Source organism: Lemur catta, chromosome 13 (genome assembly GCF_020740605.2).
Source record: "Lemur catta isolate mLemCat1 chromosome 13, mLemCat1.pri, whole genome shotgun sequence".
In the NCBI taxonomy this organism is placed as follows: domain Eukaryota; kingdom Metazoa; phylum Chordata; class Mammalia; order Primates; family Lemuridae; genus Lemur; species Lemur catta.
Window position 1 is genome coordinate 22983075 of NC_059140.1, and position 20505 is coordinate 23003579.

Below are 20505 nucleotides of genomic sequence, written 5' to 3' on the forward strand. Positions count from 1 at the left end.
GTTTTCCTGCATCTTTGTAGACAACTTCAGAAGCAATTAATGATTGATATTAAACTGATGATATTTGTTAAATAATAAGTAGTTTCTTTGTTTTTAAAATACTGGGTGGTGAAGGAAGGAAGTTCCTGTAAGCTTTATGTAATGACATATTCCTAGGTGACAAAAACAGGAAATTTTACTTATTCAAAGCCACAAGTCTTCACTACTGTGCTCTGTGTTCCCCTTCATTTGTTTGTTCGTTAGTTCATTCAACCCACATTTGGTAGTACTGAGATTTGCCAGACTAACTGGGTGGTGCATTGAAGTGAATGAGACCAACACCCTCCCTCTCCCCAGGCAGCAAGGCCTGGGTAATGAGGGGGTTCATTCCTCAGAAATGCTTTCACTTGATATTTATCACCCACAGTGAGTGTGACTGTCACCCATCCTTTCCAAACACTTAGGCAGACAATGCTTAAATCATCAGAAGCTTCAAGGACGTGCTCTCGGAATTTTTAGCACCTAAAGCAGGCACAGGCCTGCTTTACAGAAGGCATAGGAAGGACCCCTGACCCTGTTCGTGTGAACAGTTTGCATGAATGAGGCTCCTTCTATTGTACACCTATTTTGTGAGGTGTGTGCCTAGATGGGGGGGGGGTGAATTTAATAACCATGCCAGGCCTAGAAAACAGCTTCCACAACTTGTGTCACTACCTCATTATAATGCCAAGTTGCTCTTACCTTCTGGGGTTCTTGCTTATATAGAAAACTTAACTCCACCCAGCTCTGATGTGTTTCTTTTCTGATGTTCTGTCATCAGTGTGGTGGCAGAATGGCCGATGGTCATTGTTTTTTTATTTCAAGGTAATGCCAGGTGTCTTTTCTTTTTACTTTTTCTCTTTCTTTTTTGGTAGAATAATAAAAACAGCAAATACTTATACAGTGCCTTGCTTTGTGCCAGGCACTGCTTTATGGCTGTTAAATATATTGTCATTTCAATGACTCCTCACAATTCTAGGTGGCAGGAGTTATTGTTATTCCTCTTTTACAGATGAGGAAACTGAGCACAGAGAGGTTAGATAACTTGCTCAAAGTTACACAGTTAGTGGCAGAACCTAGATTGTAGACTTCTGGTTAGGTTTTCTAAAATCCAGACCTGGACAAATATTTACAATTCATTAATGAAAATGAACATATGTCAATAACACATATTCATACACACTGCCCTTAAAAACTTAAAAATTGTTAGAGAAAGGCCAATTTGTAAGTGACAGAACAATAGTGGTCAGATAATGGAGATAAAGAGAAGGACAATCACACCTGCAGGAGTTGGAAATAAGAGCTACATAAAGTAGATATCAGGAGACATTCTTGTCTCAGGTGTTAGATTTTATCATCTTCCCAGAAAGTTACATGGGACCATAGATTGGTGGAATATCTGAGAGTCTCTAGAAGGCATCTTGTTTTTCTCCCTAGATTCTTTTTTCTTTTATTAATTTACAGCATGATCCAGGATACTCCTGAAATGTTTGCACCCTGATTAGTAAAATGGGCACTGTGGTCCCATAGTGTTTATAAGAGGCTGCCATTTGCCCAGGTGTGCTCTACTATTTGAAAGGCAGTGGCTAAATACAAGTCAGCAGGGCGCTGTCGCAGGTAGCTGTTGGCATGAGTGGTCCAATGGAAAGCACTTTGGGGGCCAGCCTTGGTGGCTCACTCCTATATTCTCAGAGCTTTGGGAGGCTGGGGTGGGAGGATTACTTGAGGCCAGAGGTTCAGACCAGTGTGGGAAACATAGTGACACCCTGTCTCTACAAAAAAATACATATATAAAAAAATTAGCTGGGTGTGGTGGTTTGCACCCATAGTCTTAGCTACTTGGGAGGCTAAGCTTGGAGGATCACTTGAGGCCAGGAGTTCTAGGTTACAGTGAGCTATGACTGTGCTGTTGCACTCCAGCCTGGGTGGTAGAGTGAGACCCTGCCTCTTAAAAAATAAAATAAAATAAAATAAAACCAAAAAACCACTTTGGAGACCAAAGACCTAATTTGGATCCCACATCTGCCTCTCCATCTCTGCAAGTCATCACCACCACCATCCCCTCATCCTCCGGGCTTCAGTTTTCTTATCTGTGAAATGAGAAGCATGCAGTCAATAATCTGGGGCTTCTGCTCCGTGTCTCAGTGTTAGTTCTTTGATCTCAGAATAACCTTTGACGGAGTCAGGTTTAGGACTGTGGAGTTTTAGTTTCAGGTTTTAAGTGTAGTTTATTCAAAATTGTTTGGGTTTGGGTTGTTGGAGCTGCAAAGTGGGGTATTGGATTTCCACCCAGGGTAAGAAGCAAGACCAGTGAATGGGCTGGCCACCTGGAAATGAATAAAAGTGGCAGCAGAATTTGGAGTCAGCAAGGCACACTAGACAGGAGTTACGGGAAGACCTAGCTTGTAAGATAGCATATGACTGTGAGGATAATTTTAGAACCAAGAAGGCTTGGAAATTATAGTTTTTCCTCAACTTTCCAGAGGTTTGAAATACCCTGTAATGTGATATAGTTAGGGCTAAGTTTCTTTTAGAATGACGTTTTGAGGCTTTGGAAATTTTCAGCACTCCTTTTCTTGACAAGTGTACCTGCCACTTACCAGTGAGTCTCTGAGGGCTCTGCCGGGTTCCTGGGGAGAAGCCAGTCTCATGATTCTGTTTTGGGATCTCCTTAATATGGAGTTTTCACAGAGCCCAGCACTCACTCTTAGGAGACCCACTTGACATTTCTAAGCCAAGACCGTGTTGTGTGTCAGACAGAGGTTATCATGGTGGCTGCTCTTCAGACTCCTTAACTTGGAAGGTTTTCTGGGCTGCAGTCAACTCACCACGTCCCATCTTTCCTTACACCAAATTATGCTCCATTGTGCTCCCAGACCACTCTTTATAAAACAGAAAGGGTCATTAATTTTCACTTAAAAGTTTCCTCTGACTCTCCTTTGCAGAGAAAGTAAAGCATGGCATCCTTGACTCACAGAGGCTGGCCCTGAACTTGCTTGCTGGAGTCATCTCCTGCAGTTTCCACAATGTGTCCCGACCTGGTTCTGCACTCCTCCATCTGGGGTACCTTCACACCTGGGCACAGCTCTGCATTTGCCCGGCATGCACTGCACTGGGTAAAAGGATGAAGTTCCCATTTATCCTAAACGTGCTGGCTTTTAAAACCCCCTCCCCACATTTCCCAGAGTACTGTGCGCTCCTGTGTGCCAGCATGGTGTCGTAATTCCAGCGTGTATATTAGGCACCTCTGCCTTATTGTTTCAGGTTCTTGCTCCAGTTGCCCTCACTAACAGGGACCTTATGCTCAGCAGGAACCACCTGGGTGGTTTGGTTTTCTCTGTGTCTCATCTTGACATAGAGTCAATGTTTTTGCTTTCTTTTTTCTTTTTTTGTTTCTTGGCATGGTCTTAGTGACTCTTTAGAGGAATGTTGGCAAAGAATGGATACAGAAAGGGCCTCCAGGAGAGATTAGATCTGAAGATCATTCTCCTTTTCATTCTGTTCTCTTCTACCTTCAAGGGTTTAGCCACCAATATCCAAATGTGTTGAATTGCCAAAAAGTCAAAAGGAATCCAACCAGAGGAACTTGCTTGACTTACATATGGTGTGGGTATTTTGCCCCTAATTCTGTGCTTCTGTTATTTTGATCTCAATTAAAATGTTAGTTAACATTTTATGGGAATACTTGAGTACAGAAGTGCAAACGTAGGTTCCCCAAGTCAAAGCCCTCTGTCTATTTCTCTTAGCCAGCACCTCTTTCTGGTATCAGTACCTCTTCTTCCTGGCAGCCATACCTGAGACTTTAACGTCATCTTTGATGGTCTAGTACACTTGGAAAAATCACTGTGTCACCTTACCACAACAGCTTCCTGGTAAATTGATGATATCTGGAAAAGGTGGCAGAGATCCACAAGATATAGGGCAAAGAAGATAATTCTTCCTAGGGGAGAAAGTTCAGAAAGGTGGAGCCTGTTTAGAAACACTGAAGAACACAAGTCACCCGCTTTACGTAACTAACACTAGACCTGTTTTGCCTCCAGTGTGGTAGTTTTTCCAAAAGTCTTGTCTCCCCAAGTAAAAATTTCAGGAAGTGCCTATCCTTGGTTTTGCCATGAAGTTTTAAAAATTACCTGTAGACCGGCCGTGGTGGCTCACACCTGTAATCCTAGCACTCTGGGAGGCCGAGGCAGGCGGATTGTTTGAGCTCAGGAGTTCGAGACCAGCCTGAGCAAGAGCGAGACCCCATCTCTACTAAAAATAGAAAGAAATTATCTGACTTACTAAAATATATGTAGAAAACACTAGCTGGGCATGGTGGCACATGCCTGTAGTCCCAGCTACCTGGGAGGCTGAGGCAGTAGGATTGCTTGAGCCCAGGAGTTTGAGGTTGCTGTGAGCTAGGCTGATGCCACGGCACTCACTCTAGCTCAGGCAACAAAGCGAGACTCTGTCTCAAAAAAAAAAAAAAAAATTACCTGTATATTAAAATTTTATACAGTGTATGATGGTGCTGTATAATAGAAACATAGCATGAGCCATATATGTAATTTTGAATTTTCTAGTAGCCAAGTTAATGTAAAAAGAAACAGGTGTAATTAATTTTAATAATATAATTTTAACCCAATATTTCTAAAATATTACCATTTCGATATTTAGTACTTATAAAAAATCAAAGTATTTTATATTCTTTTATTCATACTAAGTCTTTGATATTTTGGTGTCTATTTTATGCTCATAGCACATCTGAATTCGGCATTAGCCACATTTTAAGTGCTCAATAGTCACATGTAGCTAGTAGCTACTGCATTGAACAGCTCAAGTACAGGTCCATAAACTTATACTTTCTGTAGCCTAAAAGGCTCAAACTAGAAAGCTGTCATTTTGGAGGGCTGAGTCATTGGATGAAGTACCGTATTTGTGACTCTGAAGGGAAAACAATGCATGATTTAAATGTAAACTTTTCTTTGCAAAGATCATGCCTTGAAATATTTGATGGTAATGCAAATTACATACTATCTAATGGCATTAATATGTGTCCAAGCACTGAAACCTGGTTCTTCGGGAAGATTTAGTATTTTGGAGTATGATTTTTAATATTTTTGAGGTAGAAAATGATATCTTTCAGAAAGGGACTCTGCTTTCTATCTCTGCCGTGGTGAGGTTGTGAAACCTGGGCACTGCCTGGTAGAAAGCCCCAGGCGCCTGTCCTCCCTGGAAGTGTGGAGGCTGGAGCACCCCAGTGTGGAGCAGTGTTAGGCATTTCTCATATAAGGAGGAATGGGGGCATTGAGAGGCACTTCTGGTTCTAGAAATCTGAAATTTCACCATGCTTATGTGTGTTATGGCGAAGGCCCTGGCCTTGGGACCAGGAGACCCAAGGACCACCATGTGTGTCACCTTCATTAAGTCATCTAACTCCTCTGAGCTTTAGTTTCCTCATCTGCAAACTGGTGATGATGCAACCATACGGCATTTTGGGGAGGATTAATGAGATAATATGTGTGCAATCCAGCAAAGGTGTGTATGTTGTAGGAGCTAAAATTCGATTTCATATGAACTACCTGTAATTACATATGATCTCCACAACCACCATTTGGTGAGTTCCCACTCTGTACCAGGCACTGTATATCGAAACCAGTCAGTAACTCTGTGATGATGATAATAGAAATTGTTATTTCTCCCACTTTCAGTTGCAGATATGGAGATTTAGTGGTTAAGTAACCAACTTGCTCCAAGACCATGTAGCCAATAAGCAGTGGAGCCAGGATTTTTAAAAAATACGTTTCAGTATGAAATTCTCAAGCATACACAGAAGTAGATGGACTAGAGTGGACACTGCAGTCATCTGGACGCCTTGTTAAAACAGATTGCTGGGCCCAGCCCCAGAGCTTCTCATTTAGTAAATCTGGGGTAAATTTGCATTTCTAACCAGTTCCAGGTGACACTGCTGCTGCTGGCCTAGGACTGAACTTTGAGAACTGCTGGACTAGTATAGTGAACCCCCATGTACCTGTCACCATCTCCAACAGTAATAAACATTTTGGGGCCCAGGATTTAAATTCTAACACCCAACACCTGCCCTTAACCGGTCTCTGTGCTGCCTTTCTGCTTATGAAGTCTGTAGAAACTCTCCTGTGAACCAGATATGTGCCGTGAATATTCCATCCCCAATATCTTAAAATAAGTAGCTTAAAGTAAGTTGTTTTGAAATCTGACTAAATCTGGCTTTTAGAGCCTTTTAGCTTAATTACTTGACCTCTTCATTTCATAGTTCCAGAAATAGCTTTTATTGACATAGGAAGGATTAAGAACTTCAGGTCATAATGCTAAAAAAGGGGAAAAAAATGACTGGAAAAGAGTCTGTAGTATAGATTTAAGATAGAATTATTTATACAACTACCATGGTGCATCTTTTTCTTTTTTGATTTCATTATTTCTTTTCACATGTGAAATTGACAGGCAGAATTAGGAGCCAAGACTAGTGTGTGTGTAAGAGACATGTGCTGGGCCCACCCTCCGCTCCCTGTCTGGTTCTCTCTGTTCCTCTTACACCCCGCCTGGCCCGCTTTGGCCCCTGCCCGGTGTCAGTATAGAAAGAAGACACTTTAAGCACTGTATTTGCAAGGGAGCTGTTCCCATTCCACTTACCCCTCTCCTCATGTGACTCTATGGGCACAGGGCATGGAGTAAGTCCCCTAAATTCCTGTCTTGTCTTCCTCCCCTCATTAACATTCTCAACAGCATCCTCAATGAGTACAGCTGACGAAATGTGTGAGCAATTATGTGGGTTTCAGTTAATTGGTATTATTATTATTACTATTTTTGTTATTACCTCAATTTCCATTACTATCTTCGTCTTACACATTTTCCAGAGGCTATTGATTTGACAGTTTTTCACAGTATTTAATTCTGTTCATTTTAGTAATAGGATAGTAATTTTGGAAAGCCATGGTTGTTTACACAAATGACAAATACAAAACCCAGACTCTTTTCCTTCCATTAAATTGATTGCTTTTGGGTGTCTAAGTTTTATTAATATGGACATGCCTTATTAAAGAAAATCTTTATTCAGTGATAAGTTCTCTAATTTGAGTGCTTTTTAAAGTGCTGTCTAAAAAGGGAATTCAACATCTTATTAGTGTTTATAATATAAAAAACTAAATTCACAAGTGTGTCATTGTTGGCGTTAGTGTGTTCTGAGGATAACACCACATTGCAGCGTGAGTAATATATTTAGATGTCTGAGAGCCTGGTATTCTTTATGCATTCTTCTAAACAGTCTTTAAATCATTGGTCCCCAACCTTTTGGCACCAGGGACCATTTTCACGGAAGACAGTTTTTCCATGGATTGGGGGAGCAGGATGGTTTCGGGATGATTCAAGCACATTACATTTATTGTGCACTTTATTTCTATTATTATTACATTGTAATGTATAATGAAATAATTATACAACTCACCGTAGGTTGGGGACCCCTGCTGTAAATCATTAACTGTGTGGTTTAATGCTCAGGTTGGAGCTCGTTTCTAAATTTAAGTTTAGATAAGTTTCTCTTTTTCTTTCAGTGTTTGTATTACTTATGCATGTTGTCACTGAAAATGCAAAATTAAAATGTAGGCATCATTTTGGTAGGTGCGGAGAGAGAAGCCTGGGCCAGGGCTCAGGAGAGTCCTCCTGGCATCGGAGGACAATCCCTTAACTCCTGTGCTCCTGAGTTTCCTTAGCAGCAAAACGAGAAGGCTAGACCAGATAAGCTCAGATTCTGATGTTTGCACAAGCTTGTAGTGAGTGCTGAACACAAGCCTGTAAACTGCATTATGGAATTCCTATGTGTGCTTTCAAACAGCTTCTAGCTCTTTTCCACGAACACTAATGAGCAGTCTGGAGAAGAACATGTATTACTGAATGAGTATAGGATTATATCTTGATTATCATCATCTCCTAGTTTTACTGTCCTGAGTTATGGACAGAAGAGCTGGTGTGTTACAAGGTGACGGGAGGCCATCTTCCTGCAGCTGGAGGATGGTGTGGGACCTCCCTGTGTATCTCTCAGTCCTGTGCCCCTCCTCCTGTCTGCTGGCTTCTCGAGGGCCCTTCTTACCATGGGCCACCTGTTGCTGTGCCTCATCTTTCCCACATGCTGCAGTCCAGGGGTGGCTTTGGGACATGCAGGTGCCCCAGGTGAACTAATCATTGGTACCCCCTCAAATGAACACTATTCCAATATTTGTCTGCATTTTAGAGGAGAGACTGAGGGCTGCATGGGTGACGGTGGAATAGGGACCCCTTGTGAAGAGCTGTTCCTCCCTGACTCCAGTATTGTCCACTCATTCAGAGGATCCAGGGCCCTTTGGCTGACTGTCCAGCATTCCTCAAGCAATTCCATTTGGGAGGCCTGCTGCTCACTTCTGCTCACCTTTGGTGGCAGCCATATAGATTCTCCTTTCAGAAGGGTGTTCTTGTAGGTGTAGTTTTCGCCATCACCCTGGATTAGCAGTGGTGCTGAAGCACCCCAGGAGACTTGGCCTCGCAACCTCTTTATGCAACTCTGATCCAGCTATTCTGAACTACTGGCTGCTTCCAGAACTCACCGTGCTCAGGGAGGATTTATCGTGAAGCTGATAAAGCTTAAGTTTCAAGATCCTTTTCAATACCCTGGAAGGGATTCCAGCAATATCCTTTTTTTTTTTTTTTTTGAGACATGATCTCACTCTGTCACCCAGGCTGGAGTGCCGTGGCAATCATAGCTCCCTGCAGCCTCAAAGCAAGCAATCTTCCTGTTTCAGCCTCCCGAGTAGCTGGGACTACAGACACACGCCACCATGCCTGGCTTATTTTTTTTCTTGATGGAGATGGAGTCTTGCTATGTTGCCCAGGCTAGTCTCGAGCTCCTGGCCTTAAGCAATCCTCCTGCCTCAGCCTCCCAAACTTCTGGGATTACAGGCATAAGCCATCATGCCTGGCCTGTAGTTTTTGATTGTGCAAGTTTCAGGCCTTACAAAATCTTGTTCCATCTATGAGCATGTTCCCTGGTGGTCTATTCTCTCTATAGGGGATCCTCAATCCACCCTGAACCTTGGCTGACTTGTTCATCTCTTAGACTCAGCTCCAGCAACTTCTTTTAAGAAACATGCAACATTGTTAGGTTCCTTCACTCATCCAACACATAGTCATTCAGTGCCTACAGGATGCCAGGTGCTGTTCTAGGTGCTGGAGAAAGCAGTGCATAAAACAGGGATATCGTTACCCTTATAATCTAGCTGGGTGAAGGTTAGGTTTATTCTAGTGGGTTAGATGCTACTCCTGGGTTCCCCACTGCTGTCATTAATTCTGCTTTGATTTTTCACACATCTGCCTTCCCTTTGACTGTGAGCTCTCTGGGACAGACACTGTCCTTTCTATCTTGGTGTCCCAAAGACCTGGCACCGTGTGTAGGGACTGACTCAGTAAATACCTGTGGAGAGAAGGAACACATAACTGCTAAAAGCATTTGTACATGAGGAAAGGAGGCAGCTGTTAATTTCCTTTGCCCACCCTACTTATAGGAAAATGAGGATCCTTCCTGCAAATTTGACAACTTAAAGAAATCCTTGGTGGGAGTATGTAGTGAGAGTCGTGTGCAAGAGGGCAGTGCAAGAAGGCTCGTATAGCCCACGCTTGTTAGCACGTGGCCTCAGAAGCCCCTTCCTTGTTGCAGGCTGCGGTGCCCCAATCACCAGTGACAGTGCTGGTGTTCCTGTGGGCAACATTGAGAAACACCTTGAAAATGGACTAGGTTTTTGAAGGATTTTTATCTCAGTCTATCAAGTAACTTTTATAGCCATGCAGATAAATGAAGGAAGTCCTGAATTCTTTATAGGCAGAAACGATGAATTTCTCATTTCTTAAAATAGAGTGCTCCAAGAGTTGCCATTTCCTTAGTTTGCTATTTCAAGAAATGGCATTCAGGATTTTAGCTCGTGTTAACATTTAATCACCAGAGACACAAGGGCAAGAAATGACTAGGAAGTTCACCAGAAGCTATCATATCTGGAGGAGGAGAAATGAAATTACTCTTTGCTCTTTTGAGCTTAGCTCTTCTCATGGTTTTCGAGGCTTTGTGCATGTTTGGCCAAAATGGAACTCATTCTGTGGGCCAGCGCTCTCCAGGTCTGTTGTATTCCAGAGGAATCTCGTTTTCCTGGCTCTGAGAAGTTTCCCTGCTTCTGATTACCTTTTGATCTGGAATTTCAATTTGCATGATGTTGGGCTGCCAGACCCACAGCAGTAGATGCTGTGGGAGGGAGGGAGTTCAGAAAGCCTACGGGAGAGGTTAATGGGTAGGGTAGTGTGGGATCCTGCTCTCTGGCACCCGTGAGAGCTGTGGGGGAGTGTGATTGCTGGAGGTTCTCCGTGCTGCCGGCCGCCATGCTCAGTGTGTGGGGAGTGGCCAGGCACTCATATCAGGGGCTAACCCATGCCCATGTTGTCCCTTAAGATGAGGAGCTCTTTCTCCCTGGCCATTCTGATCACAGGGCCCTTGCCTCAGGCCATTCCTGGGGTCTCCTCTTTGGAAGCCAAGGTTTTGTATCTTTGTTGTGAAACGTCTGTGGGTCCTGGGCCTCCCAGACTTGCTAGCTGAGCTTGCCTTCCTCTTTTCCCCTGGGTAAGTGCTACATAACCTCCTGTGAGCAGTGTCGACCTTCTCTCTTTCCGGATCTGAGATCAGGGAGCTTCCCCAGTGGAGTGGGTCAGAAGTACTTCTCTGGACACCTGGTGTGTACAACCCAACTGTGGTTCTTCTCAGTCCTCCCCGGCACGACTGCAGCAATGCTCAGTACAGCCGACGATATAAGTAGCTCTTTGCATTTTCTTCGTGTTCAAGGATTTCTTGAATTTCAATGTCATCTCTGTTATACAGTTTTCTCTATGTTGGGTCATTATTTTCTCTTTGTGCCTGTCCCTGCCATTGTTGTCTGTTGTTTCTTATGTTCCTGGAGGGTCAAGGAAAGTTTTTATAAACAGATTGGTAAAATTGAAAGTGGAGCATTCACTAAAAAAAAAAAAAAAAATCTTAAAAAAAAAACCTATCACGCAAGCAACATATGTAATAATAATAATAGCTGCATTTATTATGTGCTTACAGTTTGCTGGGCTCTGTCTTGTACGTGCATTAACTCAGTTGAGCTCAACTGCATGCTGACTGCACAGTTCGGCTTTCCTGACCACTGCCCTGGCCCGCCTTCCACTGGGCCCACATTCCTGTGGTGCACATGGCCCTATCTGGGCAGGCTTTTTGAGAGACAAGACTTATGGAATTTGGGGGGCCTTCTTTAAGGAAAATAATTCAAAATTTGGAAAACAAAGTAGGGCATGAAAGTATTTATTTATAATTTGAGAAGAAATCACAACAAATTACAAATTTTAAAAAGCTAACCCAAACCATAAACACCAGAAATCCAGGGAAACAACACATTTTTGTCAACGAACCTCTTGACATAGCTCTATAGTACTTTTTTTCCCCTGCATTTTTTTTGCTTCATATTCTTTTATCACCTGTTCGTATGATTGTGATTTTTTTATCATGATTTTTTAAATGATAACAACAGATCATTAGTATTTTCCTTGACATGATTAGTCAAAATGTGTAGTTTATTATTGAGAGTTTAGGACAGTTTCTTCTAATTTCACAACATCTGGCAATGTCACAGGAATTTTTGGGATTGGAAAAACTTCTATTAGGTTTCTTTTGTATGATTTTAGGGCATTGTTGGTTTGTGCAATGACTAATCTTATATACCCCCACGTAGCTCTTGGGCCACGCACCTTAAGAAACATCAGTATTGCTATATGGCCTCTTGTCCTGCACCTCTGTTATGACATTGGGTGGACACAATGGATGTGTTCCTGCAAATCTTCTTGAGCCAAGATGTCCAGCAACAATTGAGCTATACATGACCTGCCTAGAGAGGGGCTGTGCAAGTGAGGACCATAAGCTCTATGAACCTCATGGTAAATGTGTCTCAGGGTCCTGGGCTGGATGCTGAGGGGACAGAGGTCTGACGAGACCCCACCCTGCCCCGAGGCACTGATAGTGGGGAGGAGATGAGTGTTCACAGGTCACTGCAAACCAAGGCTGAATGAGATGCATCCCAAGGACTGCTACTAACTAAGGACGCCGCAACGGAGGGAAAGGCTGCCTCTTAGTAGGTTGAGGGTGGTGGTGCCCCAGTTATATGGCAAAGAACTGTAGATCCTGTGGCTGGAACAGCTCTGCTCTAACTTTTTTTTGCCATATTTACTTTGTGCATACAGTTTGTTTTTAGAGGAAGGATTCTGCTGCTATTAGCCTGTGGTGCTATAGGACTGGGACAGGTGTAGGTGTAGGAGGGGCATGCCGTCCCCATAGACGAGGTGACAGGATCAGGGTCAAGTCAGGAGCCATGAGCACAGGATTGCCTCAGAGCTGGGCCCAGGAGCATAGCGATGTGCTGCTAGAACTCTTGCATCTGCCCGGCTAAGGAGGACTCCATTGCCAAGGTAGGGAGTTCAAACCGTTGCCCACCTGAAGAATTCTCACTCTTCACACCCTTGAAGCCTCCCTTCCTTAGTGAAGTGAGGAAGCCTCACAGTCCAGGCTGGGCAGTTGGCCTCACCTTAGCTCTGCATATAACTTCACATTGAGTTAAACGTTTGCAAGCCTGGCTCTCCCACTAGCCCAGAGCCACCTAAACTCAGTTGTGCTCAGTGGCCAGTTTCCATGGAATTACAACCCTCCTCCCAAAACCATGTATAGAATTATAGATAGTAATGTGGACATACATTTTGCAGGGGAAGAAAACCTAGGTTCTTAAAGGGGTCCTTCTCCTTGAGATGGTTGTTAGAAAGCTCAGCACTAGATGTGTCCCTTGTTCCTCTCTGAATCTAAAAATTCTAACACAGTTCCTGGGGCATCATTATTGACCACGGGTTCTTCAGAATCCCCCGGAGAACTTATTCAAACACAGGTAGCTGGTCCCAGCCCCTGCAGTTTCTGACTCAGCTCTGGGCGAGGGCCTTGGAATTTACATTTGTAACCAGTTCCCAGGTGAAGCTGAACCGCCTATTCCTGAGAACCCACTCTTCGAACCACTGAGGTAGACTGCATGTGGACTGAAAGTACGTGGCCCTCTCCTTTTCTGATTTCACAAGAAACCTCAGGAGTTAGCCAGCTCTGCCACACTTAGGGAAACACAGCACATGGTGGTTCTGGTGACCTAGGACCAGCTCCACCCACCACTGTAGTCGATTTGGGTCATTCTGGCTTTCTTTTAAAGACAGAAAATGAAGAACTTCACCCTTGGAGCTCTGTCACCAGGGTAAGGATTGAATTTCAGCATGCTGCGATGGCCTTAAACCAATCTGGGTGCCAGGTCTTTTGCACCAGGTGCGGGGGACTGGCAGTCTGGTAATTAGCCTATGTCATTTTGCTGTTAGTGTGACGTTCCCACCACCAGTCATGCTGCGGGACAATCTATTCCCTACACTAGAGGGCTGTCCCCCCTCCCAGCACCTGGAAAAGCTTAGTGGAGCTGAAGAACAGTGAACAGCTGTAACCAGTGACTCATCAGTTTCAGGAGGAGTAGAAAATATGCGATTATACTTTTAACCACAATTTAGTAGATACAGTGGTGTGACTTCCCACAGACCTATCTCCAAGTCTCTCAAGCCCCTCCCTTCTGCCATTTATTCTTGTATCTTCTTTTTCTTTTTTTTTCTTTCTTTCTTTTTTTGAGACAGAGTCTCAATCTTGTTGCCCCAGCTAGAGTGCAGTGGAGTCATCATAGCTCACTGCAACCTCGAACTCCAGGGGTCAAGTGATCCTTCTGCCTCAGCCTGCCTAGTGCCTGGTACTACAGGTGCATGCCACCACGCCCAGCTGATTTTTTTATTTTTTGTTGAGACAGGGTCTTGCTATTGCTCAGGTTGGTCTGTAACCAACCACCTCAAGCGATTCTCCCACTTCAGGGTTCCGGAGTGTTAGGATTACCAGCCTGCGCCACCTTGCCTGGCCTGTCTTCTTTTTATGTCTTCATTTTCCTCCCTGTGTTGCCCCCTGTCCCTGCTTCCCCCACCCAGGGGTCTGTTTTTTTCACCTCCTGCTTCCCCTGCATCTCCTTCTGGTCCTCTCTCCCTTGGGTCCCTGACCAAATCTCCTTTCTCCAGCCGTTCTCCTATGGTAGTTTCTTTCTTTCCCCCGTCAAAGGCCATGTGTAGAAGGGAGGCGTTGTGCCAGGTATTTGGGTTTGATGTAAGAGCTTTTTGACTTGTTCTTAATTTAGGCAACAGGTGAGCCACTCTCAGGTGACTTCTTTTCACTGGAGTCATTCTTGTCCTGGAAGTGTTCCCTGCAGCTGCTGAAGACCTCTGCCCAATCAGGTCGCTAGGATTTCCTTCATTAAGTGACCTTTGTTAGGTTTTGTACAAGTTTCCGATTCTCACAGTCCTTGATACTTGTTAACCCTCCATGAGGATCAGTTCTGTGGGCTTTCCGGGTTAACATACATCATCCATCTTTAACAGAAATGCTGTCTTACCAGCTCTCTTTCACGTTACTGAGATTGAGCATTGGCGAGTGCAGACTGTTAGAAGGGCAGCCCAGGATGGGAGAAGAGTTTTGTTGGCACAAGACTGTGTCCTGATCCAGTCCTGCTGGATGCCTCGGGCAGTTAACTCAGCCTGTGATCCTCAGTGTCCAGCCTCAGTTGTTGAGTGGATTACGATGTTGAGTGAAAACACCTTGAAAGTTACACTTCGGCACACAAAAGCAAGTTAATACTAACATCCACAACATTACATTCTGTCATTGGATACCTCCAAGATAGCCTTTAGGGGAAGACGTAATTTATCTAATTTATCCATTATTCGGTGTGCTAAATAGGCAAAAACTGACCTATGAATATTTTTATTATTAAACCTTTTAAGCAACCAAGTTTAGTCAAATAGATGAGAAATAATCATTACATACATTTAAGGGTTATAAACATACTGTCTGTGTCAGCCCAGAGATAAGAATTTAACATGGAAAATTAACTTAAAGAATTATTAAATTGGTGAAAGGGGATTAATTACTGGGGGCTAAAGACAGCTTTAAAGCACAAGTCAGCAAACTGTGTCTTTGGGCCAAATCTGGCTGTTGATTGTTTCTGTGAATAAAGTTTTATTATAACATTGCCATGCGCATTTGGTTACTTTCAGGCCTGGTTGGAGAGTGTGGTTGTGGCTTAATGGGATGGTGGTGAAGCTTGCTGAGGGTGCCACAGGCTGGAGCAGGTGGTCAGGGAACCATCTAAGGGGTAGCAGTGGGGCTCCCTGGAGGGTACACCCCTGGATCTCCCCAAGAAGGCCTTCCTGTGGCCATGCTGTAGGAGCAAAGCCCAAAAAACCCCAAACCAAGAAACACTGGCACCTAGGAAAAGCCCTGCCATTCTCAGCAGCACCCTCCACTGTCAGGGCTCACCTTATGTCTCTGCCTTGGGACAGACAGTCTGAAGGAGCATGCACCTTATTGGAGGGAGTGAAGCTGAGTGCCCTTAGGAAGGGGAAGGAGGATGATTCCACCTGAGCAGTCAGCCCTGCCCAGCACGTGCCTGGGCTGTCACAAAGGAACAGCCTCCCTGCCCCTGCTAATGTGGCAGACACCATGTAAGGCAGGGGAGAATGTGGCGTCTACCTCATTCTGCAGTATTTGTGCATCTGACCTCTTTATAATGGGATTTATGAAAGCTGTGTGCATTTTTGGGTTTTATTAGGAATATGGGCATGGTTCCTAAGGAAAATGTTAATCATCCATTCATTTTTGCCAGTAAGCATTTATTCACTGGTTCCCACATGCAATGTGGCAAACAGAAATAAAGGAGTGAATCACTTTTTAAAAACTGAATTAAAATATTTTGGAAATATTTTTATTTTCTGGAGCAATTCTCATTTTAAAAATAATTACTTTGTATAAATCTCTTTTTGCCTTTTGTGAATGTAAAAACATTTTAACATTACAAATGTTTTATAGGAATTACCTACACTTTCACTATTAAATATTAGCCTTTCACTATATAGCTTTAATTTTTTGATTTTTGCATATTTTAGTCCCTGTCTATAGCACATATTTTACTTAATTATAATAATTGTGCACTTGTTTAGGTATTGCTTTTTTTCATAGCATGTCAAAATATCTTTGTAGAGTCCAGTTAAATCAAGTCATTGAAATTAAATATGAGCATTTATACATACATTAGGCAGAGCTAGCTGACTGCTGCATCAGACAACTCCGGAATCTCAGTGGTTGAACACAGTAGATGTTTCAGTTCTTGCTCATGGGGTATTTCACGCCTGTTTTAAGCAGGCAGCACTCTGCAGGGTAATTTGGAATCCAGACTCCTTCTGTCTTAGGGCTCCATCCTCTCTTCAGGCCTCCCAGTCCACTGCAGGGTCCTGTGTGTGTGGCTGGCAGAGGGGCGTAGCAGGAGAGGACACATGAAAGTAGGGGGAAGATCAGGTGAGGCAGTGGCTACATCCTTTTTGCTCAAATGCCATTGGTTAGAAGATAGTCACTGAACCACAGGGAGGTGGGGAAATGGTGTCTACCTGTACTGGGAAGAAGAGGTGACAGATTTGGGGAACATATAGCAGCCTTAGTCGCAGTTGCCAATTTAGATGCCACATACCAGATGTCTTTAATGTAGGTCGTATATAGAAATTGTCATTTTAAATATATATACCATTTATTGAGATAATATATATAAGATGATTTTTTAATTAATAGTTTCAAAAATAATCTTGTAGTAAATATTGATATAATGGTAACTAATGATATTGGTTACTTTTGATAACATCCTGTGTGTGTGTGTGTGTATATATATATGTGTGTATATATATATGTACATATATATATACACACATGCCCATTTTGGCATTTGGCATACTGTACTATAGTTGAATATGTATCTTTATCCCCAGCCTAGCCCAGTTGGTGCTTTGCATGCATAAGGTGATCCATAAACACGGTGGCAATGACGGACAATAGATAAAAGAGATTTTAACCATAAAAACTAACTTGGAAATAGCTAGAAAAGACATGTTCCTTTTTCTTTCCCTACTTCCTACCTTTTTCTTTTACTCAATGTGTATTAGTGATGGACACCCCCAGCCTCTAGAGTTCACCTACAAGCCCAGGTTAAGTAGTACCTTTTCCCCTCTCCCATGCTTGCCTGATTTTGGCCCATCTCATTCTTTTTCTGTGTTTAGATACTACATAAGTAAGTGTAGATATTTTGGGATAGACGGGGATATTTTGAGACTCAGAAGGGTTCTGTGGAGCCTTATATGAGATAATGAGTACTGTGGATGCATTTAGGCTCTGGGCCAAGAAGGGATGGTATCATGGCTGGAGCTGTTCTGGGCATCCAGCCTTGACTGCTAGGCCATGGCTGGATCCCTAATCCGGGTAGCTCAGGCAGACCCTAAGCCTTGGAAGGGGACAGATATAGTCAGGGGTAACCAGGAAAATGACTGGAAGCTCCATCAGAATGCAGAGCTTCTTTGTGCTTAAATAACTGAACATGTATCACTCTGAATAGACAGCGTACCATGAGGCATCTTTTGTCCCTTTGAAAACAACTTTTATTTGTATTTGTCTGTTTCTGATAGCCAAACTAGCATACTGTAATTGTAGAAAATACAAAACATAGAGTAGAATGTATTAAGCTCTTTTATCTTAGGAAATTGCATTTGTTTATAAGAATGTCTCACTTACCTTTTTGCCTTACAGGCAAAGCCAAAGCTAATTGAGCCACTAGACTATGAAAATGTCATTGTCCAGAAGAAGACTCAGATCTTGAATGACTGCTTAAGGGAGATGCTGCTCTTCCCTTATGATGACTTTCAGGTAAATAACTTTACATTTCTGTCAATAGAACCATGTACTTGGTCTTCACAAATAAATGTTTTTCTATTTATTTATTTATTTATTTATTTATTTATTTATTTATTTATTTATTTATTTTTTGGTTAATTTATGATTTTTAAAAGATGGAAATAAGATGTTACTTAAGAGAGAAAAGTTATGTCATTATATTCTTCCAAGTATTCCTTCATGAATTGATAATTTTTAATGGTATTAACTTTGCATATTAATGATATATGTACAAAAATATGTGTGTGTGTTTTATCGAGAATAAAAAAGTGCTACACTCTGGGCTGATTTAGTGGGTACAATTGCCTCTTATGTTGTAGAAGATTTGTTTAGATTCAAATTTTGATTTAGATATATTGGCCATATCCCTTAGGGTCTTAAGGCTGGGCTTTGCTGGGGAACAGTGGAGGTTTTTGTCATGCAGTCTTCTAGGATGGTACTTTGGGAGGCTGCCCTGAGAGGCCCTGAACTGTGTGTGGGTGCCCAGTGAAGGGTTTTCCAGGAGTGTCATGACGTCACTCTCTGGTGTAACGTAGGTGCTCTTCCTTGGAGGAAACGTGGAGGACTCAGCACAGCTCCTTCTGTGAGCTGCTCTCCAGATTGAAGCTTGAAGTCTTTCAGGCTGTAGCCTGTGGCTAAGTAACCAACAAGAAGCTTTGAGGCTATTGAGGAGTGAGAATAACATTCTTCCTCCAGGAAATCCAGTGGTGATAGATGCCTGGCAACCTAGAGTCACTGTGGTCTATTTGGAGGTTCTGGTTACTTCCCTTGGTCTCCTGGGACCAATCCTGTCTCTTCCTTCTTCTCCACCTCAGTGCTCTTACCTGGGCACTTCTCTGTGTGATGCTGTTTCCATCCAAAGCCTGTCTTCTGTGAACTGATCTGCCTTATTTTTTAAGCTTCACTGATTCTTTGTTGTTTAATTCAAAAAGTACTACATACTCATACAAAAAAATAAATGACAGATTAAATATTGAAACAATTGACATTAAAATCTCCTCCCCACCTTCTTTCTAATCGCACTCCTCAGAACATAACCTATTCATATGGTTCTGTGTGTACTGAATTGTCTTTAGAAACTTCCATGTTAATAACAATTATAATCCTTGAAGTTTTTTTCCCCTATTAAATTTAAGAGACTCCAGTTTATAACAGAGGTGAGACTTTTCACAGATGTTCACTCTTTCTAATTTGTTAGAGATATAGGGGCAGAAAAATTATTATTCTTTACCCCTTTCCTGAAAAAAAGGAATGCCATGGGAATGAAATTGACCATTACTGTGATATTGCTGCCAGTGTGTGTTGCACTGGTAAATGGGTTCAGATCATGCCAAAAAATACCCTTCTTTGAAAACTTCATTACATGCATAGACTACATAGGAAAGGACAAATAAATGGGAACCTCAGAATAATACCCTTTGCCTGTGATTTGGCAAAAAATGAGAAACAAAATCAAATGCTTGCAAATTTTACTCCATGTTGACAAGTTTTTCCTGTAGTATTCTCTGAGGAAGCTAAAGGTTATCTCAGGTTTCTGTGAGCATGAAGTATATGTTCTTCCTGGTAGTAATTAGAGCAACAAAGGTCTTTTGTTTTTTTGAGTTTGCAATCTAGAATGTAAAGTTGAATTTGTGGACCTGAGATAAAATTGCTTAAGAAACAAACCAAATAAACAAGATACAGATAATTTAATATCATTTTTTATCCCAGGGACAGGATACTTGGATTTTAAGCAGTTGTCAAATCAGACAATTGAAACTCTGAGAAAACTCCTTTGTCCCCTTTTGCCTGTATCTACTTCTCTAGTAGTATCAGGCACGTGTATCCTAGGAAAGGCCAAGAATGAATGAGCAGGTGTTATTTTCTGTTTGGGAGTTTTCCAAAGATTAAGGAGCTTGAATTAAAGCTTTGATCTCTGTTGTAGGAATTGTGATGGGCCCCAGTTAAGTCTGGGTACAATTACTTGTTTTCTTATAGATTCCCACTTTCTCATCAGGTAAAGCCATTTACACTGTGCTTTCTTGCTAAATTTTCTTGGTGATATTACTAGCTATCTAATTAGCTGGATGAGTAAAAGGTCTTAGTGATGCCAAGACCTTTTCCTTCTCCAACAGAGTCCTTCTCTGTTTTCTTACAAGAAGAACAGAATTAGCATTTTATTAATAATTAGAGGCAGAGGGAACAAATTAGATCAGGGGAAAATATTTCATATGGAAAAATGGTAGCAAGTAGGTTAGGGAATGGGTCAAATAGTGAGCAAAATGCATGCTGAGGGGTGATTTACTGCACCTAAATATTTAAGTGTGGACGGCAATGATGCATTTGTACATTTCTCATGCAGGGCACTTGTTGATCTTGAGCCCTTATTGGTGGGGTCCTAAGGACAGCTGAATATTCTCTGAAAATGAGTTGTATGGAAAAAAAATTTGTTGGTTGGATGTTCACCTAAGGATGGAAAAAGAGTGTTTAAAATAAAAAGAGAGAGAGAGATGAAGTAAATGTAGATTTAAAAAAATCAAAACAATAATTCCCAACTCTCAGAGTATTATGAAGTACCC

At 42.3% G+C, this 20505-nt stretch overlaps 1 protein-coding gene across 12 annotated transcripts in view; it reads left to right on the forward strand.

Moving 5' to 3' along the window:
* The window catches only part of DOCK9 (dedicator of cytokinesis 9), a 266081-nt gene that overhangs the window by 102592 nt on the left and 142984 nt on the right, over window positions 1-20505 (forward strand). For all 12 annotated transcript variants that reach the window (XM_045567090.1, XM_045567095.1, XM_045567093.1 and 9 more), the window contains exon 2: window positions 17804-17920. In XM_045567090.1, coding sequence (XP_045423046.1) covers window positions 17804-17920 — 117 coding nt within the window. The remainder of the gene's footprint in view (window positions 1-17803; window positions 17921-20505) is intronic.